The sequence below is a fragment of the Semicossyphus pulcher genome, unplaced genomic scaffold, assembly GCF_022749685.1.
Source record: "Semicossyphus pulcher isolate SPU_LCO1_2020_fin unplaced genomic scaffold, fSemPul1.0.p SCAF_21, whole genome shotgun sequence".
Classification (NCBI taxonomy): domain Eukaryota; kingdom Metazoa; phylum Chordata; class Actinopteri; order Labriformes; family Labridae; genus Semicossyphus; species Semicossyphus pulcher.
Window position 1 is genome coordinate 18,527,807 of NW_027211695.1, and position 26,008 is coordinate 18,553,814.

Sequence of the window (26,008 nt, forward strand, 5' to 3'; positions counted from 1 at the left end):
CAAGGGAATTATAAATTTGGCGTGCAGAAACCCTCCATTAATTCCTGCTCTTGTTTAAAGTCAACGTGTCCTTGCAGTTTTATCACTTCTTGTGCTTGTTGTCGATAGGGGAGACTGGGGACGGTTGCAACACATTTCTCTGTTACTCTGAGACTATTTGGACTATAGACCATCCACATTTTTGAATATTAAACTGACATTTGTCTGCTTATTATCCATTTCATCCTGTTATCCGTAACAGATCTTCGTGTGCTAGCTAGGAACACTGCTTTAACCCATGCTAACCAATAAGAATTCAATAAAACAAGGATCAGACTTATCAAGTTTTGATTAACTCTTATACAGATTTTATATAGTATGATAAAATGAAAAATTACTTGAATGCCTCCAAAACATGTCTTCTGTCTTACTAGTGGGTTGAAGCTCTAACTTTGCATGTGTAGCATAAGTGTTATCTCTTCAACATCTTTTTGTTTGGATAAATAATTGTTCCAACGTTCCCCAGTCTCCCCTACAACTGGGAAGAATTACAAAATAAAACTGATATTTTTCAGCTGTAATTGCATGCAGCTGTCAATGCTGAATACTGCAGAGACTCCATAAGGAGACAGGATTCATACTACAAAACCTGCGTGAGCCTGGGAAAACCGAGCCGTTCTTTCCCCAAACCAATCGGTGCTGTAATTTATTACCCGGTAAACACGTGGGAATAGTATTTCAGCGCCACAAGATAAACAACTACTCCACTTCACGCAAGTCTCGCGATAGGGGACGCTCCCTCTGTGCTCGCCTATTGTGAGAGTTTTCCAGCTCTCGCGTGATCTTGGAAGTTTCCCACGCCTGTTGTTGTGGCGTCTGCCCTTTTCGCTCACTCTCTCTCTCTCTCTGCTGCCGCTACCCGCCGCCTCCCCTTTTTTCTCCGTCTTCCTCACCCACCCCCTTTCTCTCCGTCTCCCTCGTCCCTACACCTCCAGTCTGCTTCTGTTGTCTCGGCGGATTGTTGGGCTGTGGGAGAGAAAGGATATCGCGAGTATTGGAGTTTTGGTGAGAGTTTGTGGAAGATGGCGCCTGTTGTGACAGGGTGAGTCTGAGATTCGGGGCTGGTGGTGGGGAGCGGAGTTGAACAAAATACAAGTTATTGCCATGAAACTGCTTAATATCTGTGTGTGTGCTGAAGCCTGTGGAAACAGCAGTGTTTTTACGGGTTTAGTCGCTAGAAGTCATTTCTTTGTCTCAATGTGTTTGCGTGCGAGTGTTTTTTTCTTTGACCAGTGAACGTTACTTGCCTGAGCTGACTGTTGCTGCAGTGTTTTGTGTGCTAGCCCCTGCTAACAGATACTTCACCCTCGGTGGTCTTTTTTTCCCAGACAACGGCGAGCTGTAAGCTAGCAGGCTAAGCTAAACACAACCAGTGAGGCATGCTTTTAAAAACAATTTAGCGTCCACAAGCAGCTTCTTTTATACATCAAACTGGCTCATGCTGAGAGCAGTTCTTTTATTCCTGGTCCTGCATTTGTTTTCGCAACGTGCTCACACATTAGCCGGGCAGCACGCTTACGAATTGGATTCACGACTTCCCACAGCTAGCTGTCCGATAATGGACGTAAGCTAGCGATATGTGAGTGAAACACGTTGCGGCTTTGTGAGCAAGGCATCCTTCTGCTAGTGTTGTGAAAATGTTGACTACATTTATTGATAGTTTTTGCTCGGTTGTACACATGTAAGCTTTAAGCGACAATTTACAGCGAATGCTGTGTACTTTTGAGACTTCGGCTTTCTTTAAGTTAACGACGATGCAGGGAAATGGTGTTTACTAGTTATTACTACTGCATCTGAACTCTGTAAGCAGGTCGCTTATAAAATCCCATCCAAACACTGGTTGTCTCGTAGTGCCGAGTGCATATATGGTCTAAAAACACCGTTAACACACAGCCATGTGTGCTTAACCCTATGATGACTGAAAAAAAAGGAAAATTTGTTTTATTTCCTTATTTTCTATCTGATTTTTATTGAACATGAACATTCTAGAACGTATCTGTTAACGAAGACCATTTTCCCATTAAATGTCTCAGCTGACACACTTATCACAGATGTATTATCTAGTAGCAATTACAGACTGTGCACTAAGCCTAATTAGCTCTTTTAAAGTTGGAAAATGTATCCATCTTGGAGATAAAAACTTTAATTTTGAGTCAGGGAAAAAGTATTTGGGAGTGTGTGTTTCAGCAGCTGCTAATTATCTCATATTTGGAGCTCATTTGGGGAAATAATTCAAGTTCTTCAGAGCAGAAGACGTCTGCCCATTGAATTGTTAGTGGGAGAATGTCAAGGGCATATTTCCCCCTGCTGTGGTCATTGCATCATCAGTAAAGTGACCATATTACTTCACATAAATACTCTGCAGTCTGGAGCTAATGCTGCGTTCAAGGGAGCTGTTTGCCTTTCCTGCTTCGGTCAGTTTGTGCAGTAAAACCTCATTGAAATTATTCGCGTGCACATTAGCTAGACACAGACCTATTTTTTTGCACTCTTGAGGCTATAATCCCCGCAGACAGCTCAGTGGGTGACAGACATTCGCTGGGCTTGTTGGAGGTGTGTGTGTGTGTGTGTGTCGGTAGGAAAAGGGGGGTGGGTGGGTGGATGTGCATGTTCATTTGGGGCTTTCCAGTAGACCTGAACTGATTTCAGTTGGGGGGGTGGATGATGGAGGGGGAGTAGCCAGAGGGAGGGAGGGAGCAAGCTAGAGGGCAGGCGGGTCAGGTCTGGGTGGCTGGCCACCTGTCCAGATGATATCTCCAAATTCATGTGTGTTTTTCTGCGGGTGGGGGAGACAGAGGGGGGGTCAGTGTGTGAGAGGAAGATGGGGTGGCTACTGAAAATTAAAGTGCCATAAGGGGTCCTTTTAGCCAGTGGCAGGCGGTGTTCACAGTAACGGTTGGAGGCATCACAGAGCCTGACCACAGCCTGCATGTACTGTTTGAATGCTTTACACAGGGAGGGGCTCCACAACCCCGAGGTTGTTAGTGGTATTATGATTCTCTGGTAATAGTATTACAGAGAGGCTGTGGTTGTCTCTGTCTTTGAATTAAAAGCTGTCATTCTGACTGACTTCACTGTCCCTTTATGCAGCCCTGTATTTAAATGCATAGACCATTCCATTAATTTCCAACCTCCGCAATTGTAGCAGTGTCTACAAAATCTTCTGTGTATTTTGTATCAAACCCTCGCTCGCTGAAGGCTTTAAAGGTGGCTGTGAGGAGCTTGTAATTTCCTTCTTCCCCTAAGAGAGAAGCTCAGTTCACGCTGAGTAGGTTTCCAGTAACGATTATTTTATTATCGATTAATCTGCGGATTATTACAAGATTTAATCGTTTAATCGCAGTGTATAAAACGCCTTCAAATAGCCCCCTTTGTCCAGCACAACAAACCAAAAAACTTTAATAATGGCAAAGATAAGAGTAAATCCTCAGTTTACAGAAGCTGGAACGTGCAAATGTTTTATATTTTTGCTTGAAAAATGACCGAAATGATAAATTGCTTTCCCTGAAACCTACATTAAACTGTTGATAACACGATGAATGTCCTTTTAAGCTAAACATACGTTACAGGAAAATAAAGACGGGTGGGGCACAATGCTGTGGGGTTTAATTTTGGGGCCATACTCAGAACTGCGAACTTAAAAATTACAGCTGTAAGACGTTACACAAAGGCTACAAGTATTATTATTATGCTCTGTCTAACAGAACCTTTTCTTTTGTTTGAAAGTCCCTTTCCTTATTGTCCAATTCTAGTCATGGAGTTCCTCAGGGGTCAGTATTAGGTCCGCCACTTTTAATTTTTTTTAAAGTTATTTTATGTGCTTTCCTTTGGTCAAGACATTAGTAAACATGACGTATAGTACCACTATTATGCTGACGACACGCTGCTGCAACAATGCGTTCTGCTCTGAATAATTGCTGTAGTTCCTCTCTTGTGTTTTGTGCACATGTGCAGGTGAAACCCTTATTGTTTGCAGGAGTGAACAAATGTTTGGGTGTTACTCAGGTTCTTGTAAAAAAAAAACACAACAAAACAAATTGGATAAAACCTCCACATCTCCGCCCTTCATGTAGATGAGGGGCAAGAAACCAAAACAAGGTGTTGCTTTTCATAGTTTCTTCTCCTCTCTGCCAGAAAAAACTGATGAACTGATAGCTGAAAGAGCAGCACTGTTCACCTGGGATGATAAAAGCATGAATCACTTATTTCAACACTGCTCTGCCTTTGCCGTGCCCCGGGGGGACGGGATTCCATTTAGCTCTCCCCCCTCCATCCCTCTGCCAAAAAAAAGAAGAAGGATTGAGTCTTTCAGGCCAAAAGCCAAACGTCTCTGTGCTGGTGTAATGATACCAGCGCGCCTTTCTTTGCAAACCTTGTGTTCTTGCATTTGTTAGCACGAGCATGAGGTCTGAGCTCTGTGGCTGTGTTGAAGGTGATCAAGCAAGTGTGTGTGTGTAGTCTGTACCCCGACATAAAAGTTGATCTGTGTGTTTAAGTGTGTGTGTGTGCACGTGCATCCACTCCCCAGGGTCCTCTCCTCTTCCCCGCTTCCCTTTTATGAAAGGAGAGGTTCAGAGGGAGCAGCAGATGTCGAAGCGCTGACCTTTATGGTGGCAAAGGCTCGGGTTGGAGTTAAAAGACATGCCGAGTTACCCCACCTCCCCCCTGCCCCTCAAAGCGGCGGCTCTGTGTCCACCCACACAAACACACACACTCGCTACCTTTATGGAAGGATAGGTTAACGACGGAGATGATACAAGCCACCTGATCTGTGTGTCACCTCAGTATCCTGCAGCTCCTAATGCTTTCCTCTATCCATTTAGAGCTGTGAAAATCTTCAAAGTGTGTGGCATGTTGGGGGGGCTACAACCAGGGGCGAGCTGTACAGAAGTCACAGGCAAAGCACCAAAGCGAATGCACCACCGCCAGACATCTTTCGGGGGATTTATTCTCCCGCGTACAGTAGCCTATTGTTTTGGAAGTTCATGCATATCCATTACTTCACATGATTGAAATATCCCCCGGAGCCTATAGTTGCATTCAGGGTTCAGATTCAACTTGTTTGCTCGAGTGACGATGGGCCTCTTAAAGCACCACACACGCCCTGGTTGACTCAGTGGCTTCATTCTCTTGTTTCCCTGTTCAGGCTGTTTGTGTCTGTCTGTGTGTCTCAGGGGAACAACCACAGGAGACACCCAAGGGGATAGAAATGCACATTTTTGTGTAATTTAGCTTGGGTCGCTGCCAGCTTGGCACTCCTTATACTTGGTCCTCAGCCATGTGCTTAAGAGTGCACAAACCAGATTTAGCATCGTAGTATCTCTCTGAAATTTTATTTATCCTCCTGCTCACCAATAGCAAGCAATTTCCTTGCTATTGGTGAGTCATTTCACGGCCTTATTCTTCTAAGCAGCACATAAATGAGAAAGCACTGTTGTTGTCCTGCTAGACTTGATTGCGGCTTTTGACACAGTAGACCATCTTATCCCTCTTTGGAGTCTTTAATATTTGGTTTAACTAAAAAGCTCTACTCTGAACTTATCATGATTAGGCCTATTATGCTTTGCCTAACAGAACCTTTTCTTTGGTCGGAAATTCCCCTTCCCTATTGTCCAATTTCGGCCATGGAGTTCCTCAGGGGTGGATATTAGGTCCATCATTTTTCTACATTAATTTTACGTTCGTCTATGTGCTTCCCTCTGGTTGATCAATCAGTAAACAAGCACCACCTAATTTTTCTTTAGCGTCTGGTTTTATCTAAAAGCTTCCACTTTAATCTTATTATGCTCCTAATAGTCAAATAGAAACGTTTCTGTTGTTGGAAATTTCCTCTTTTCTGTTGTCATGGCGTTCCGCAAGAGTCATTCTTAGGTCCTTTCATTTTCTCCAATTGATATGCTTTCCCTTCTTCATTTAGATCATCTTTAATGTACAGTTATATATCCTGTTAAAATCCCCTCTTCATTGCAGTCTAACCCAACTAAGTGTCCGTCTTTCTGATATAAATTGCCAGACTTCTCAAACGAAATATAAATGATCATGTTTGCCACATCCAATATTTTCAGATAGTCTGCAATCTTGGAGCCCTATCCTATAATAAGCACTAAACTGCTAGAAATGTTGGTGGTTTATTTGATTCTGGCCTTTGTTTTGATGACCTAGTAAAGAAGGTTGTTCAGTCATGTTTCCTTCCACTATAATTAATTTGAAATATGGAATTCTTTTGTTGTTGATATTTTAATGGCTTGTGTCTACTTTCTCCAAGCTCAGGGCCTGATAAGGGAGTTGGGTTTCTCACACAAAAGCCACTCCATTGGGGAAATTTATTTACTTGTGCAAGACTTGGAATGCATTAGTCCGAGTTCTTACTTTTTTTGAAATCCGTGGATCTTCCAAAAATGTTGCTGCTGTTTTCCCCGACGAGGATGGGATGGAACATTCTCATGTAAATCTAAAACCAGTGTGGTTTTGAAAACAGCCCTGGCGTCATGTTTGATAGAGGACCCAAGTCCTCTCGGTGTTGTTGTTGGCTTCTGCCTCGCTGCTTAGCTAAGTAGGAGAGGCAGAAAGCTAACACGCGGCAGGCAGTGGAAGCACGTACCTACCCGCTGACTCTTGCTTTGGAGCGGCTCTTCGTCTTTCTCTAATCACTCTCCTCTTCCAGGAGAGTTTCCTCAGCCCTGGCATTCGCCTTTCCCCTGCCCCCTGTTCCTCTGCTGTTTGCAGCGTTCGCCAAGGGAATGGTGGTTTTTACTCTGTCAGCAGCTTTTGCCCCCGCTGTCCCTCCACATTCAGGATGTTTCATTCAGAAAACATGAACTGATTCCCCCTGTCTGACTTCTGTTTGCTTTCATTCAGCCTCAGTGAGCACACTCTTACCTACTTCCTTTGTTGGGGCAGCTGAAATTGAGAGGAAAAAATATGAACACTATTAACGCTTGTGTTTGTTCCTCTTTCCTTTTGTTTTTCTTAATCTTCTGTCTCCTTTGGGGTGACCAAAGAGGGCCTATATTTTGTCTTATAAGACCTCAATTTTGTCCTATGTCTTGTTTTGATAAGTCAGACCTCTGATATACTGTTGAAACCTTGACTTTGCTGCTCTAGGATTCCAGGGGAATTCACCAGAGAGACAATCTTTGAGAGAAAAGCTTTATTTTCTTCTGTGGGTGCAGATATTTGCCTTGTTATTCTCAGCCGCGGCAGTGGGGGCTCAGAAGCATTGTTCGATCGCCTCGCTGTTGTCAGAACGTTCTGTCTGTTCTCCGACAGGCACACAGGGACGGCTCATCCATTCAGAGGAAGGTTACAAACATACACAGGATCTCCCGTGTTGGGAAAGCCCCTAACGAAGCCGCCTCCCACGCCTGTAAGCAACCGCCACTATCACTGTATTAGATAAGAAGGGAGTGGCGACCAAGTAAGACCGTCTGTAGTAGGAAAAAATGCTGTTGTAGCCTTGGGACTGTTAGTGGCATCATATAAAGCATGCAGATTGCTGCAGAGCAGTATCTCACTCCTGTCCTCTCTATGTAAACGGCCCACAACAACTCATCTGATTGATCCTTGGAGGCCTTTGAATTGACATTTCCAGAGCAATCCTATTGACTATGCTAGAACTAATACCATCAGTGCAGCTATATGAATACAAAAATCTGTTTAATTTCTTCTGTATAGAGGACATTTTTGTACCATCTCCTGCCCAAGAGTGTTGTGAGAATCAGATTTTACATGAGAAACTATGTCTTGAATGTTTTCATCCCAAATTCGCAAGGCATGCAGACCTTTGCAGATAATTCCGCTCTTTTACTGTTGTTGCTGGCTATTGTCACATGATAAATTACCTGAAATCAGTTCATCAGTTTATGGCTCTAAGCTTGTTTATAGACCAAAAGTAAAGCAAACATTTCGAGTGTGTATAAAGTCAGTGGCATCGTGTGAATTTGCTGCGGATGGCGCAAATTTGCATCGTGGGGCGCAAATCACCTAAAAAAAGCGTCATAAATCCAAATATGCGCCATGTATATTAACGTGCAAATTAAAATACGATTTGCTTATCACATTAGTTCCTGTTTTTGGAATTATCTGACTTCTATTGTAATTTTCACTCATGGTGTTCCTCAAGGCTCAATGTTAGGTCCTTTAATTTTCTCCAATTTATATGCTTTCCCTGCATCTAAATCATCTTTAATCATAATGTACAGTTCCACTGTTATGCCGACGACAACCAGTTCGCAACAGATGGCGCAAATTTGCATCGTGGGGGCGCAAATCACGCAAAACATGCAACATAAAACCAAATATGCGTCATGTACACAATCGCGCAAATTAAAATACAATTAGCCTATTACATTAGTTCCTGTAGGCAGCCATACTACGGTAGCAGCAAATATCTGAGCATTGACAGTGCAACTTGCTGTGTATGCTACTGTTAAGAAGTGGTGAATGAATCATTTTTTACAGGAAAGTACTATTGTAACAGAGGCAAGGCTTCAACCTTTTTTCAAACGCGGACGCTGAGCTCCGTCCTTCTCTAACACTAGACTGGACACTGGTATCAGTGTCAGAACAACCCTCGTTCTAAACCCAAATACAATATTTCAGCTGACAATCCCTGCAAGCCTGCACCCTCCAGGGACACCATCACCACTGCTGGCTCTTGCCCAGGCAAGTGATGGCAACCCTGGGGATGACAAGCAGCCTGCATCCCTCCCCTGCAAGAGAGAGAGAGAGGCCTCGAGAAAGCGCAAGAAGGGCACAAACAGGAGTTATCAAGTGTCTTGGAAAACATTCAAGGAAAAGAACAAAGAGAGAGCGAGGGGTTTGGATTCCAGGAAAGGCACGCCGTTATCTCCAAATGTTTCTTTGCATTGTCTGCTTGTTTAACTAAGGCTGCCGGAGAGTTTCACTGAAGAATCCGCCTGGTGGCATTCCTGTGGCTGTTGACGTCAGGAGGTTTTGGCCCTCTGCTTTAGAATCACAATGAAGTAATAGACGTGTGTCATTTTGTGGAACAAGTCTATTGATTGTGGTTAAGGAAACAATGCTTTTTTTCCCCCCGTCTTGAAGAGCGGGCTGCTCATGTTGTGGTTGATCATCTTGCACTTGTGGCTGCAGTTTGATGTTCTGCAACGTTGCTGGAGATGGTCTGTGAGGTTTCAGATGAGCTCATGGAAGGAAACTAACTTGATTCTTTTATATCCACTGGTTTATCCCAAAAAGTCACCAGGAAAGTTTATCACACTACTGGTTTTATTAGAAATCGACCTCAAGTATTCTAACCTCAACCCCAACTCGCCGAAGTGTCTGGTGGACAAATTAGCCGTACTTTGCTGCGATTCACCCGTTAATTTTTCAACTTCCTCTACAAGAATGTGACTCTTTTTTTGTGTTTAAAGCGTTCTAGTTTCAAGTCGAGTGTGTGGTTAAGATTTAGGAAGCCATCTTTTGTCTCACATCTTCTTAATGACAGGCTAGTTCTGGAAAGCTAGCATGTTTCAAAGAGGAACAAATAGCAGAAGAACAACAGAAACCAGACAGCAGGCAAAGTCATTGCTAAACAACACACACGCATTCACACAAGAGCGTGCCGCGGTCTCTACTTTTGGTTTGGTTTGTGGAGGATCATCTCACAACATGTGGGCTAAAGGTCATGTCTCACTCTCTCTCTGTCTCACTCTCTGTTTCTGCCAGGAATTCTATTTTTCTCTCTCGGTGCAGCGCAGCAGGTCCTCCGGGTGGTTTTTTGAGGCGAGGGCAGGACTGCGGTTAGTTCGCCTGAGCTGAAGGATGTCCGCGGAGACTGTGCTTCATTCAGGACCGTCTTGTTTAACAATGAAGGCTTCACAGATACAAACACATTGTTGTAGAATTCTAATGAGCTGTAATTCGATTGTTTAGTCAGTGCCAATCATCCTCTGGCTGCAGCTTCTCCAGTTGTGAAAATATGTGCAGCTCCTCTCTGTTTTTATGATCGTAAACAGACAACTTTTTCTTGCACTTTACAAACTTAAAGAAGCCTCAATGGATCAAAAAGAATCCGCATAGGCCTACTTAAATTCGAGATGAAATATTAAGCTGATGGACCAAATTATTTTGTAGCTGTTTTGATTAATGATTTAATCAGTACGCCTTTCCTTTTGAAAAGGAAAATTTTCAAAAAAAAGTGATCCCTTCTGACTTTCTTTCATGTTGATATTTGCTTATTTTCTTACTCATCAATTTGGACCCTTGGTTGGACTAAAAAAAGACATTACCACGTGCTCCAAAAATATTACAAAAATGGAACAAAAAAGTATACCAAAAGCACAACCAAAAAGAATTAACTAAAACAGACCAAAAATAGAACAAAAAATTACCAAAATCTACAAAAAAGAACGAAAATTTACCAAAAAACACCCAAAAAATACAAAAAATTAAAAATAGCAATTCATGTTTTTTAATTGCAGCATCGTTGCCTTCATAATTGTTTGATCTGTTTTTACCAATATGAAAATTTTATGTTGTGAAAATTCCCTTGAAATTCCCCCCCCTTTTTTGTATCTGTGGTTTCCATTAACCAGCTCGTGTTTCTCCACACATTTGCATTGCCTGTTGAGTCTGTGGTGCTCTCCGCAACTTAGCCACAAGGCTACCCCGTGTGTTACATCATGAATAAAAGGTCCCAGAAACATGTTCTGCTCAAGTGGCTGCATGCTATGTGAAGCACCTGCTCGGGTTGAGGTTTGCTTCAGGGCTGCTTTAGGTTTGGTTAATTAAGACAAAATACCAGAACTCTTCAGTACTTGTTGAAATAAATGAGACTAAATTCAGCAAGGAGATAGTAATAGATGGTATGAAGACCGCCGTATAACAGGGAGACCGGACAAGAATATGCCCACACTGAAACGGAAAGACCGTACGTTAGAGAAGCTAGGCGAAGACCAAAGAACTCCTTATAAACTCATTAACGCTGAGTGTTAACCAGTTCCTGTTTGAAGTCACAAGGCGAGTCATTGATGGTTTTGACACTCTGCAGCAAATGTGTGCACACAGGCCAAAGGCCTCGAGTTTGATCCCTGCGTGGTTATCACACCCACCTGCTCCCTCATTGACGACTCCTCTACACAACAAAATGAGCTGCAGCGGTGTTGCTGCGGTGCGGTCGATCTCTAACGACTCCCCCCCCCCCACCTCTGGGTTCCCTCTGGTTCCAGCGGTGAGTCATCGGCTCAGCAGAGAGCGAGAAGGGGGGAGAAGGGGAGCGGGAAAGGGTGGTTCACTCAGGGTTCAAGGCTCCCTCGCCTCGTCCCCTCGCTCTTCTCTCTTTCCTGACAGTTTCCCCTGAGCACATGACCCATCTCAGCCCCAAACCCGGGCTGTTCTGTGTGAGTCTTTGGCTGCAGTCACACTTGTCGCTTCAATGCAGCTTTTTGACTCTGTCTGATTTTATGAGATCACATTGCTGCGTGTCTTTGCACTTGGCCTGAAACGTTTCTGCTCTGCATCTCCTGTGGCTGTGTTTACTTAAAACAGCCCACATGACTTTGTGCTGTTCCTCCGTCTTTTTACATTTCGTATGCAAGTCTGCAGACTGCAATCAGGGAGCTGTTTCTACCAGCTCTGATACTTTGGTTGGATTTGTCCTGTTTTGTACTGTTGTGGTTTGATTGTGACCTGATTATATACACCTTTAGTCCAATACAAACTTGATGATATTGTAGTGATACTTTTAACTGCACCCTGACAAGATTGGGCAGTAAAACTCATGTTGAATTCAGTATAGTCATTTTCACTATGTTAGAGAAAAGAGTTGTAATAAATTTAACTGGTAGAGAAATTGCCATGAACTAAGTTACAATGTTAAGACTTAACTCGACATACAATTTTGGAAATGGAACCAAAATGTTGTTAATTAATTTAGTGAAATTACATTTCAGAAATAAAGGCAAAATTATGAAAAAGAAGTTGAAATATCAGGAATACCTTTAAAATGTTATTAATTAATTTCATATGTTTATTCTTGAAATGGTATTTCAATTTTAGGCAAAGGTGAATTGTCAAAGTAGAAATGGTGTAAAAAAAATTTAAACCAGAAAAAGACAATGTCCAGAGAAAAGACAGTGTCCTGAAAAAAGACAGTGTCCTGAGAAAAGACACAATGTCCTGAAAAAAGACAGTGTCCTGAAAAAAGACACAATGTCCTGAAAAAAGACAGTGTCCTGAGAAAAGACACAGTGTCCTGAAAAAAAGACAGTGTCCTGAGAAAAGACACAATGTCCTGAAAAAAGACAGTGTCCTGAGAAAAGACAGTGTCCTGAGAAAAGACAGTGTCATGAAAAAAAGACAGTGTCCTGAGAAAAGACACAGTGTCCTGAAAAAAGACAGTGTCCTGAGAAAAGACAGTGTCCTGAAAAAAAGACAGTGTCCTGAGAAAAGACACAATGTCCTGAAAAAAGACACAATGTCCTGAAAAAAGACAGTGTCCTGAGAAAAGACACAGTGTCCTGAGAAAAGACACAGTGTCCTGAAAAAAAGACAGTGTCCTGAAAAAAGACACAGTGTCCTGAAAAAAGACACAGTGTCCTGAGAAAAAGACAGTGTCCTGAGAAAAGACACAGTGTCCTGAGAAAAAGACACAGTGTCCTGAGAAAAAGACACAGTGTCCTGAGAAAAGACGCAGTGTCCTGAAAAAAAGACAGTGTCCTGAAAAAAGACACAATGTCCTGAAAAAAAGACACAGTGTCCTGAAAAAAAGACAGTGTCCAAAGAAAAGACACAATGAAAAAAAAAGTAACAATACCAATTAAGAAGGGAGTCTCAAAGTGCAGACAGTTCGTCTGCTTGAGTATTCACGCATTGCAGCTTTTTTTTAATGTAGAATTCTGTGCAGGGCTGTTTCTCCACTCTGGCATCAAAACCTTTAATCTAATGCTGAATTACAATACGACACCGAAAGAGTCATTTACTTCGTTGCCTGTGAAGAAAGACCGACAAATTCAAGAAAATTTCACACCCGCATGTATTTCCTCTCTGATTATGTCAGTGAAAATGTTCCCGTGCTGTCTGTCTCTATCACCTGTCTGAGGTGTGATAATGCAGCTCTGAACCTGTGACTCTTGTTTTTCTGATCAGACAGACAGATAAAAGAGGAAACAACACCCAGCTCATGAACTCCTGACTGAAATTCAAACCTTTTATTCCGTGTCACAAAGTTGAATTTAGTGAAATCAGTTCGTCTGTGACTTCTTTGTAGACGCTCTACGACCGGTCAGAAGTGTTGGACTGTCTGAGGACTCATGTTATCTGAGGACTGAATGGAGCCAGGTGGCAGGCAGCGTAGAGAATCACAAAGGAGGCTTCATTAAAGATAGAACAAGCATCAAGCATGTGTGTATGTGTGTGTGCGTACGTCTAGGTCGGCCCTACAGCACGCTGGAAATTTCATTACTTTGTGCTCAGGACAAATTGTATATAATGTGTTTGATGTGTATGTTCCAGCCTCTCCGCCAGATTACACTGTGTACAGTCGGCGTGCGGGTGTGCGTACGTCTCGATGTCTTATTGATTGTGTGCCAGGCCGAGACGAGCTTTAAAAAGTCCGAACATATGGAGCGTTGATGTCGGGGCGTGCGGTCAAGAGGGAGAGAGAAGGAGGGAAGGAAAAAGGAGGGAGGAGGAGGGAGAGCGAGGAGGCCTTTTCTTTGGCTTTTCTGCCTCTGTCATTAAGCTCTCCCATGTCAAAGACAGATGGAGCTGGTGCCCCGTGTGTGTGTGTGTGTGTGTGTGTGTGTATGTGTGTGTGTGAGGGCAAGTGCAGACTGATGTGACCCACCCAACTCCACACACACACACTCACACGGAGCCCTGCCCTTGATTCTGCCTCCAGCGGGGCATCTCAGGGCAGCTACCAGACCTCTGCCATCTGCAGCCAGTCAGCCTTGAGGGTCGGACGGCTCATCAGCAGTCAGCTACACACGTCAAATAACTTTTCTCTCCTTCTGCTCATGCAACATTAAACTTCCTATAAAGGATAATTTTCCAGCTTTTTTGTGATGCCGATCACACCGACCGCCGTTCGTCTGTTTCATCTCGCCCTCCTCTCTGAAAACCAGAGGGGATTCACGAGGGCAAGATTAGATTCATGCTGAACACTTCCTGCTACGTTTGACTCATTTGGATCGACACACCCGCCTCAAAATGAAGACATGTGACCTGTTCTTTTACAATAGGAAGAGGGGTCATGCAAGGTCATGTAGAAAAATAGTAAAGATGGATTTAAAACTCAACTTGTGCTCCATCTTTTTCTCCCTTTTTGTCTCTAAAAGCAAATAGTCCTTTACACCAGAGAGGAGAAGGTTTGTCCAACAATTAAAGAGCAACATGATTAATAAAAAGCAATACACAGAACACGTTTGGGCGTGGTGTGTAATCCTCGATATATTGATTAAATGAACTGTAAACATGTGTCCATATCAGGGCGGTGCAAATTGTTATTGCACAATAAAAACATCGCAAAAGTCTGAATTTATCGCGAAAACAGATAAATAATTGTGTGTAAACAAACATAAGATGTGACATATTGGTCGGAGCGCTGGGTGTAACGGCCATGCCGGACACCACTTTTATGCAATCAGATGAAGTCCAAGCAGCTGTCGGCTCCTTCAGATTAATTTGTGTCAATTAAGTGGTGGAGGAAAAAAAAGCAGCGTTTTGGATTCAAGAGGGACATGCTGCAGACACCGCTATTGTGTAAAACATGCAGAACAGCAGACTGTGAGTTATAGCTAATAATCACACCTTGATATTTGTTTATTTCTCACACTTCATGTTGTTATCACAATGTAGTCGCACATCGCAGTTTTCTCATCGTGCAGGCCGAATCCTTTTATCAACGGCGCGCCACTGAATTAAATAAAAATCATAATGTGGCAGACTTTGTGCAATCAGTAAAGTAATCAAAGTATTGATATGATACCGACAATATCATAATAAAACTTGTGATTTACACCTCTTTTATTTGTGTTTGTAAGGGTGTTTTCACATTAGGTACGATTGCTCCATACCGTGCCTGAGTACGCTTGCCCCGCCCCCTCCTCTCCCCTGCCTGTCAGCTTTCACATTAGTCATTTCGTTCCCGTACCTGAGCACACTTGCGGTAGGACTCCGAAGCAGAAGGTGGCGGTGATGCACCTCAAAAACAAGGAGAAGAAGAAGAGTGAAGAAGAGACTCTTTATGTTGTCGTTCCAGTGTAGAAAACGTGCGAATCGCATCCTCCCAAGCCCATACAATCTTTGCACTATGCCGACTATTATTCATATTTTGGAGAAAATCTTAAGAACGTCTCTTTCACCTGCATTCCTACCGTATCAGCCATGGCCGTGCAGCTCACAGGATGAGATCGGCTGTGCTGTGCGCATAGTAGATTTCGGAGGAGACAGTATACTATAAAAAGCCAGTCCACCTCTGTGGTTTGGTACGCTTAGCTTTCACATGTGATGCATATCGTACCCGCTTGCACACGAGCCGTACTCGAGACCACCTTTCTCCCTCGTCAGCCATCATGCTAGCTGATACAGACGGGCATTTCATGGAATAATATTATTCGATATTCACTGGGAACGTTTACTCTAACGTTACACTTCCACAGCACCTGGAACTAGTGCTGCTTTCTTCTTTTGGTAGAGTATCTAGCTTCCGTTTCGTGACGTATTTCCGAGTGAAACAGGATGTGCAGGCGGGACATATCATTAGAGGGATTTGATTTGATCGTTGAGAAGTGGGCGTAGACAGACGTTCTCCACAGCGCAGTAGCTAGCTAACTGACCGAGCGTTCTTGGCGCTCTGCGGCTAAATGTTGCAGATTGATTGACAGGTCGATATTACTGGTTGGTACTAGCTCACGTAAGCATGCGTGATATTTTGTTTCACAGGAAGGAAAAATGATCGGATTTTGATATAAGAATACGAAGAAATTGATTTTCTGTTAGTTACGCTTAACAACCAGGCGCTGGTAAAACAGTACAAAAAATATATAAGGGAAAGTTTTATGTGAATATTCAAAGTTCATGACCCATCCCTGCTAGCTGACGATGCTAATTGATGCCAATTAATCTGAATTCTTCAAATAATATTATTATTGCATTTTCAGGAAGTCTTTTGTGGCTCTTGCACTTCCTCATAGCACAACCAGGAAGTGCACCTTTAATTCCCAACATGTGACTGTATTCGCTGCAGTTTCTGTCATATCCAAGACACTTTTTTTAAAATGTATGTGAATAATCTTCAAACGATCACTTTTAATAAGCAAGAACCGGGGTATGTTTTTTCCCAAGCGCTTCTGTTTCTTTGCATCCGCCTCTTCTTCCGCTCTTCTTGGTAGCTTTAGCGCCTTTGCTAACAGGCCTCATTTGTCAGAGTGCTTGCAGTCACTCTCCCCTCACCACTCCTCGCTGGCTGCGGCGGTTGTTGGCACGCTCGGTGGCACATGCCGGGCAGCTTTGCCAAGCAGAGACCAGCCTCCAACTCCGGCCACATCTTGGTCCCTGTAATGGCCCCACCTCTTCCTCTTTTTACGTCTTTCTCATTGTCCCTCGTGCCTCCACCCTCTCTTTGTCCGGGGTTGACTTAGGACACGAGTTTAGTGCCCAAACTTGGCCGCCTCCTCTGCGACAGTTTTTTCTCAATGATTAAATACGTGCCTGAAAGATGGGTGCGTAATCCCCTTGCTGCTGGCCACACACAGTAAGGCACGCTGCTGCAGAGGAAGAGAGTGTGTGTGTTGTAGGAAAAGGCTGTGTATTATAACGGTGTAACAGTGTGTGTTGTGGCTGTGACATCACTACACAAGTATTTGTCTTGTAAAAGCTGCCAGGGCTAACGTAGCTAGCGGGTTTGAATTTCTAAATCTGTCTGACTTTTTCTCGATTGCCTGGTGAGACTTGTTATTTCCACCCTTTTTTCTCTGTCCGGTCTTGAACGTTGTGAGAACACGTCACACACAGGTAACAAGGAGCACAGTGTCTCTCTCTCAGTCTGTTCTTGTCTCTCAAATCAGGCTGATTGTTTTCACTTTAATGCATGAATGCACCACGTACTAGGCAGATATAAGTTACAGATTGATGCTTCACTTTTCAATAACATCAACCTCAGATAATTGGTCTTAAGTTGTGGGAGGAAACGTTACGCTGCTGCTGTAATACACCGATCACACAGACTGATGTAAGCCCCACTTACACCTGGTATTAACATGTTATCTCTTCATACAATAAGCTGATTAATGACATTTGTACCTGGCATTAAAAGGGATAGAAGCTAACAGTTTCAAGCACTGGCACCACACAACCCCAATTATGGTGGCTTATGCATTTTTTAAGGTCCAAATGTCCACAAATGATACAGAAATGATTTAATAAAACATACAGAAGTCCTGAAATGTGACGGCTCTATAAAGGACGCATACAAAGACAAATGAAAATATAAGAAGGGTTAGTTTTATTGTAGTTTGTTTTTAAAATTAATATTCAATAGTAAACTAATTGGATTTTTTAAATAACAATTCGCTTATATATTTGAATTCAGAATATTCGACAGCCCTGAAAAGAATACAGAATTATTCACTAAAAGGGAACAAAACAGAAGCAGAATATTAGGACACAATGTCCAGTTACATGTATAACTGCGGCTGCTGTACGTGCTCACGCTCTTTGGCTGTTGGAGCAGTTAAAAGGCCGGAGCGTTGGCTAAAGCTAAAGCTAGCATGATAGCCTGATATTAGACAGAATTGTCGTCTTGTTGTTTGCATCATCAGTCAGTTTGAAGGAGTTCTGCACAAAAGATCTGCACTAGGGGTAGACCGATTATCGGCATTTTGACACATATCGGCATCGGCCTTTTTTTTAAATTTTTTTATAAATTTTAAGCCGACGGCCAATAAGAGTTCATTTCTTTGCAAATTTTATTTAACTTTGTTTACTTTATAAAACTTCAGGAAGTTATTTATTTATTTATTTAAATTTTCAGTTAACTTTATATTTAGGGGCGGCTGTGGCTCAGTGGTAGAGTCCGTCGTCCTTCAATCGGAAGGTCGGAGGTTCGATCACCAGCTCCCTCAGGCTACATGTCAAAGTGTCCTTGGGCAAGACACTAGGGTATGAATGTGATAACTGATTGACAGTTTACGTAGCAGCCACTGCCATCAGTGTGTGAATGGGTGAATGCAGTATAAAAGCAGCTTTGATTGGTCGCAAAGACTAGAAAAGCGCTATATAAGTACAGTCCATTTACCATTTATAAGAGATGCTGCTGACCCTGGGAACTCCCTGCGCTTTTTGTTTGTTTGTTTAATAAACATATGCTTAAAGGCATTTAAACAAAGTTAAGTGTTGGAGTTTTTATTATTCAAAGTTTTGACGCCAATATTTTCACTTTTACTGCAAATGAATATCGGCTCCAAATATCGGTTATCGGCCTCCTTGACTACTAATAATCGGTATCGGCCCTGAAAAAACCATATCGGTCTATCTCTAATCTGCACAGAGGAATATTGATGTTTGTCTGTGGTAAAGGTGAGTTAGGCCGGGGTTAATGTTGAATGATTAATGTGGAATCTCAACATGCGATTTAGGCTTTAACGCTAAAAAAGATGTGTGATGCTGTGAGCGTTGTTACTGAGAGCAAAGGCGTGTCTCATTTTGATTGAGTCTTGATAATGTTGACCAATCTAAAGCACTATCAGATGTTAGAGTATCTAAATATAAAACTGTGGCTGATTCTTGTTTCCTGTTTTTCCTCTGTAAAGAAGAGTGACAGGAGGAAGAAGAAACCGCTACGCTGCACACGCTCACGTCTTAAAATATCCAAATTATTAGGACAGATTGCTCAATAAATGTGAATAGTAGTAGTATCTTGTTTTTAGCTCTAGTTTATAGCAGGGTTGGTATACATGTCGTGTCAGGGAGACGGAGCCCGTGGCTACACGGGCCGGTGAAGCTGTGAGGGAGCGCGGCGTCGATAATAAGGTGTACAGCCACTCGCAGGGGCTGTGATATCTGCTATCAGCCCTCAGGCCGGGAAACCAGACACCTTTTTATAGGCCCTAATCCTTCTTCTTCTTCTTCCCCCTCCACGCACACACACACTGCTGTTTGTGTGTGCTGTCCTGGACCTGTGTGTGTGTGTGGATGTAAAACTGTACTATACACAGCCATTCATGTAACAATAATATCTGTACTTATGGAAGCACATTTTTAAGCCAAGAATTACGTCTCAATTATTTTAGTTTAAAATGTCTTTTCTGCTACGTCCACATCTTTGCAGGACCGGTGCATGAGCACACGGCCTGCCGGTTGACCTCCGAGGTCGCAGCCTGACCCTCGACCCCGAGCAGATGAATGATGGCGTCTGGCGTCTGCCGGTTGTGTTTTGGTCCCCTGGGAAGCGCTCGAGCTACAAAAGATAGAAACGTGTGCGTCTGTCTGCGTGAAATGTAGACAAAACACGATCGTGCACAGCCAGATGTGTCCGATACGATCATCTTTACAGCGACAGAGATACATCTACATATGTCAGTGGATTTAAATCATCTTTAACTCTAGAATTGTGTCTTCTTTTCTCCTGATAGATCGCCATCATTCTCCGAGCAGCATGTCCTTTCATCGCCTAAATATTTTGCAATCTAATATGTAGAGGATCCGTTTCGCAATCAGGTATTCGTAACAACCAGGGCGTACTTTAGAAGTCATATTCTTAGGCAACACAGAAAAGCCCAATCGCTGCACATCAGTTTGGATTACAGCATTCAACAGAAAATGCCCTTTTTTTGAATGTAATCTGGTGCAGATTAATGAGCTTCTACTAAAAACTGTCATTTTAATAACACTCATTTAAATCAGCATTTCTTACGCTCTTATTCTGAAGGCGTGAACTTGATGCACAAACCTGCAACTAGATATTAGTCTGAGCATGAGCGTTTCTGCCTTTTCGGCAGCTTTGCCCTCTAAATTTGGCATCGTGGCCTCTGTAGTTTGTGGTTTAAGTTGTCAGTGGTGTTACAGTGTCTCAATTTCCTCTGTTCCTGTTAAATGTCGCCCAGTTCCTGTGAAGAGGAGGGTTCTGTGTGGTGTTTGGTGTATTTCCGTAGAGACACACTGAGGGATTTATGCTCCTGTGAGGTGTCGGGATGTTGCAGAAATGACACGTGGAAGATTTTATTTCTTTCGGTTTCTGGTTTCTTGTTGTGTTTGTTCACTGTGAAGTAAATCCAGGCGATGATATGATCTCTAAAGGGGTTTTTGCTGTAAAATAAAAACGTCTGAGGATGATTCATTTAGAACAGTGTAACTTCAAGTGGATAAATCATGCCTGTGAAACAGCCAAAATACAGATAACAGCAAGTTAGTCTGCAGTTTGTTGCTTGCCAGTGAGTTTAATGCCAAAGAACACGCCCACTTCCCACTGCACAGCATTGTTTGAGCTGTCTTTTATAAGAAAGAGAAAATGAATGGGACGGAGGACAAGAAAACAACAGTGAATGTGTAATACTGTTATCCTCCAAAAATGAGGGGATTGTTGAATATGGTAACATGACGTCAATTATATGGATGTTATTAGCAGCTCAGCTAGCAGCCCCCAAACCCTGCGTCTAGTGTGCGCCAAATTATATTGGAAAAACGCTCATTTTTAACCTTAATCTGCTTCTTTTGTGTTTTCACTGGTTTTATCTGCCAAGCGTGTTTATTTTTAAGTAAAGAGGACCTCTGTGTATAATTCGGCTCCAGTTAAAAACATGAGCGATCAACAGTGAAAGAATCATAGCCTAGAAACAAGCTTAGCTAACGTTAGCGACACCTGAGATTCTTTCTTTGTTTTTACTTCTTTTAATTATCTTATCTCTAGCGTCTGTGTTTTTTCAAAATACTCTTAAGTTAAAGGGGAGGTATTATGCTAATTTAAAGCTTCAAATTTCACTCTGTGCGGAGTAGCTTAGCATAATTTACAGTTAAAAATCCTCCTCATTTTTCTCACACTGGTGCTCTGTGCAGGCCCTCATACAGCTTCTGCTTCAAACGACTCAGTCAGCTCTGTCCCTTTAAGAAGCCCCGCCCCCTACAGTTAGTGACGTCACAAACTGCAGCGTGTAGAAAAAACATTGTGAAACCTGGCGTTCACAGCAGCCTGCAGACTGAGCTGAGAAGCCTGGGGATTACTCCGACATACTTTTACCTACAGATCTGAAACTTCACCCACGTTTAGTCTGGACATCCAACATCGTAACATTATATGTGTTAACATGTGAAACAGCGTAATACCCCGTCTTTAAAGTAGTGAACTGTCTGTTTTATTCAGACTCCGGTCATTATCATGATGCTCTTTAAACTGGCGGCATCTTCAAATTTGATTGTCGCATTTCTACTAAACGCGCCACAGCATGGAAAAGTTTGCGAGGCACAAAAACTTCCCTCCTGTCTGATTTATTAGACACGTATCACACACATGCCTGAGCAACAGAGCAAAAAACAGTGTGTGCGTATGCTGAGGACATGTCAGAGTGTGTGTCTCCGAGCCTTCGGGTGTCGGGGTGCGTTTTTTTCCTCCGCTCTGTTTGGACTGTCAGTCACAGCTGTCAAACACATCCCTGTGCGAGCGGCGGGCTGGGTTCACACCCTCTCAATCAGCCCCCCGTCGCGTGTGCGTGCGTTGACGTGTGTTTGCGTGTTAGCATGTGGATGTGGGTGGTCGATGCTCTATTCATAGCAACTGCCATCCCTCTCTGTCACTGATACCTCATATGTCATAATATCTGTCAAAAGAGGAGAGTTTTGCCTCCCCGCTCCGCACAGAGGTTGATTTTATTCTGATACTGTTCTGTCAGTGTGTCGGTGTAGTGCAGATGTTTCTGCATTGTGTATTTAACCGGAGGAGACGTCTGAAAAGTGATGTAGCAACAAGAGCTTAGAATTGAGTATTAATGTTTCAATTTCAGGACTCGTGTTCTCAAACTTAATCTTTAATCTAATCTTAATATCCAAATAGTTTTGAACCAGGGCCTTCGATGTTAGCTTTTGGAAAATATGATGCACCGAATTAAACGTAAATCTGTTGCTTGAGAAAGCTCGCTAACACGCAGTCCTTTATTTTTTTAATATACCCTTTTTTAATGTAGAAGGACCTCACTTTTAATCGCAAAACCAGCAGTTTATTCTAAATATATTCACCAAAGAAAATGTGTCCTATCAGGCATATGCTAAAAATACAACAAAACCTCAGGTCGACACTTTTAGGACCTTTCTGCAGATTTAGATCATCATGAGCACAATATCGCGAGAAGCAACTGTGATGAAATGTTCAAATCATCAGTTGAGACATCTCTCTTTCATTCTCTAATCTTTTTGTTGGGTTTTGTATCAGTTTTGTAAACGGACAGTGAACATTGACGTGTCACATATCTGAGTAAGCTGCTTCCTAACTTGCCAGGCAAGACCGACAAGCGATGAGAGAGACCGTTACAAGAGCAAAAGCCAACCCTCTGTTTGGTCTAACCCTCCCTTTACAAACCCCTTCACCCTTTTCCAGCCAGGGCCCTAGTTTTAAGACATCTCTCATTAGTTGTGGGAATCGCAGCGTAACTTACGATACGAATAACGATACAAGGCACACGATCGCGATAATATCACGATATAGCGATTTATTGCAAGACGATCATATAATGATACATCACGATATCTGATTAACTAAACTATAGAATAATATAACTGTAACAAATTAGGACTTATCTTAAGCAACAAAATGAAGAAGAGTAAACAGGTGCTAACACGCTAAGCTAAGCTAAGCTAAGCTAAGCTAGTGTTGCTACTTTATATTTGCTACAATATAACGAACCAAAACACCATTTTTGTCATCATTTTCAACATTGATCTGATTGAAACAAGCTTTATTTTTGTGTGTATTGTTTTGACGCTTCTCGTAGACCATTGGATATTGCAGTGTTAGACAGGCAGGTGTGCTTCAGGTTTTACTCAGAGGTGCTCACCATGACCTAAGTGTTTGTGGTTGTGTGAAGAGGCCAGACACGGATTCAGAATATTCAACATTTAACAGCAGCATATGTCAGAGTACATTACACACATTTTCTTTTCCCCTTGGACGACTGCTGTTGGCAGGACCGAGGAGCTTTATCTATTTTCCCATGACTCCCAGACTTAACTTTGGTTCCAAACAGCGCAGACAAGCATTTAGTCAGTCAGCGTAATCCATCACCGTGAAAGTGAAACTGACAGTCTCCCTTTGCTGAGTTGCATCAGAGTTCAAATCTCCAGCCTTAAACTTTTTACACCATAAAAGATGTTTCCTCAGCTGTTGGAGACGGATGATTGGATGGAGTGAGAGTGCGTTTGACACGTCTGATCTTTCTGTGTTTAACAATTTCAACCTGTTAGGACCCTCATTCTGTCAGTCAGCTGTCAGTGGAGGCAACAGACGGAGCAGAGCGAGGGGCTTCTGCCAGCTGGAAAATTAAATGGAGAAGAAAGGCAGTTTATTTTCACTGGTTCTGTTTAGTAATTGTTGGTCTACACACAACTTTTTTTATATTGTTAAACATTAAATGACATCGGTCGGGGATAAAACTATAAAGAAATCACTGTCTTCTCACGTGTAAAGCATGAATAGGCCTGTATGATGTCAGAAAAGTGTCCATCACTGTTTCCCAAAAGCAAGATGGCGTCCTCATCAAATATTTGGTTTATTGTCACAGAGGAGGGAAGAAACCAGTAATATTCACTTTTAATAAGTTGGAATCAGAGAATTTTGACTTTTTTCTGTAAAGAAATTGTTCAAACCCTTAATTGATGTTAAAAATGGTTGGTGATTAATCAAAAAATTGACGATTAATCGATTAATCATTTGAATACATGCTTGCCGATCAGCATTTTAAGCCTTTAAGAGGCAGTGTCAGATTCTGTGTAGCAAATTTGAAACTAGAGATCTCCCTGACAACAACCGTTAATTATTAATTAACCGCCAATATTTCTCATTAATTGTTTCGTCTGTAAAATATCAGACGATTTTAAAAGATGCATGTTACAATTTCCAAATTTCAAATACAGGTTTTGTTTGACCGACACCCAAAGATCTGAGCAACAGACTCAACATTTGAGAAGCTTGAACGAGTGAATGTTTTGCCATTTTTTGCTTGAAAATTGCACAAACAATACATCAATTATCAGAGTAGTTTATTTTCAGTCAAACGATTAACCGATTAATCGACTAACTGTCCCGAATAATCAAAAGTTTCCGTCTTAGCATTATGCAACTTCTCCTTGCAGTTTAAAAAACTACCTTTAATTGTCCTGCTATTATTTTTAGGCATCATTATATCCTCAAAGTGCTTGTGTTTTTGATTGACAGACTCACTCACCTCTGTAGGCCAACAGTGACATCATCACTCTGAGCTCCCAGTGAAGCTCGGATTCAGGACTTCCTCCTCTCTGCTGCTCACATTCACTGTGAACAGGAACGACTGTTTGTCTGATCCCACTCACTTCTCCGGCCTTGGCACACTTACCCAGTAGTAACCATGCCAGGCTAAGCTAGCAGTGAGCTGGCTGAGCTGTTTAATTCACCTATCAGGTTCCTAATAGGATGTAGTTAGAGTAAAAAGGGCCCATTAAAGAGTTCCCAAACAGACCTGAGAGGGATACGGAAATAGGGTTGATACTGAATTGTGAATAAGGTGATTGTTTGTCTTTATACTGACTTTTTTAACGGCTAAAACAACAAACTTTTTTCTTTGGTGTTGATGTAGGAGACTTGGAGGTGGTGTAACCTGGATTGGTAGAGAAAATTGCTCTGGATTAATTGTTTTATGGCGCTGATAGGGGTCAAAGGAGATTTAAATTGTGCTTAGAATGACATTTTCTTGGCTGCTTTTTCCCCTTCTTATGAAATGAAACGTACTCCACATCTTCATGCTGGTCTGCCTTGATGAATCGGCACGTTTCTGAGCTTGACGCTTGTGTCTGTGTGAATATTTTCCCTGCCGTCTCATCGCAGTGAATCCTCTCCCGTTGTTTGATTTCTCACCGCCGCTGTTTGTCCGCAGTGTTTGTCGTCACCGCTCTCTCCTCGGCAAAATCAATGATAGTCAGCAGCAGCAGCAGGAGGAGGAGGGAAGATGAAACTCCTCATCAAACACAGTTTCCTTCTCCTCCATTGACCTCCAGCCTCATTTGAGAGTCTCTGTGTGCATTAGAGGCAAGAAGAGTTGCTTCCTGCTGCACACGCCGTAGGGCTTTAATTGCATGTATATTAGCACTTATTTAAGTGTGTGTGTTGCAGCTTTGTATGGGTTAAAATATGGAATCTTCTAGTCTTAAGGGGTTTGTTTTTATACATTTTGACTGTAAAGATTGTCTATGCTTTTATGCAACTTCTAAGAGATATTTCAAAATTTAAGCCAGATTCTGCCCTTGAACTTTCCTGAACTTTGCCACCATGCACGCCGTTTCACAGAGTCAAGTCTACCTCATGAATCTGCAGATGCATCGGTTGGCGTGTCTGTCTGTCTGCAGCTCTACCTTTTTCGCGGTTTTCCTGTGTTTGGTCGTCTATTGTTTTCTTGTTGGCATTTGAGTTGTGAGCGAGTGAGAGCTCAAGGAGGTGATGCGAAGCGGCGGTTTTTCACAGAACCTGCAAACCCCACTCTTTAACACTTCTGACCGCCTTCATCTCTTCTTACACCTCCGGCTTTTGCAATAAAACCCGCCGTTCTGTCCGCAGTATATTCATAGAATTCTGTTAAGATGGCGGAGATTAGGAACATGATTTTTTCTTATCATAAATGTATCGAATTGTAAAAAAAACTAGCGCCCATTTCTCCCCATATTTCCCTCCTCCTCACCCCGTATATCCCCCTCTAAATCCTCACTCCCATTCCCCCTCTCTCCTCATCCTCTCGCCTTTAATCTCACCCCTCTCTCCCCGCAGTATCCTCTC

The 26,008-nt window shown here is 42.5% G+C and overlaps 1 protein-coding gene across 1 annotated transcript in view; it reads left to right on the forward strand.

Annotated features, from left to right (window-relative positions):
* Nucleotides 1-998: 998 nt before the first annotated feature.
* rbpjb (recombination signal binding protein for immunoglobulin kappa J region b) overlaps nucleotides 999-26,008 on the forward strand; it is a 49,335-nt gene continuing 24,325 nt past the window's right edge. The window contains exon 1 of the mRNA XM_069671805.1: nucleotides 999-1,081. Coding sequence (XP_069527906.1) covers nucleotides 1,062-1,081 — 20 coding nt within the window. The 5' untranslated portion in view covers nucleotides 999-1,061. The remainder of the gene's footprint in view (nucleotides 1,082-26,008) is intronic.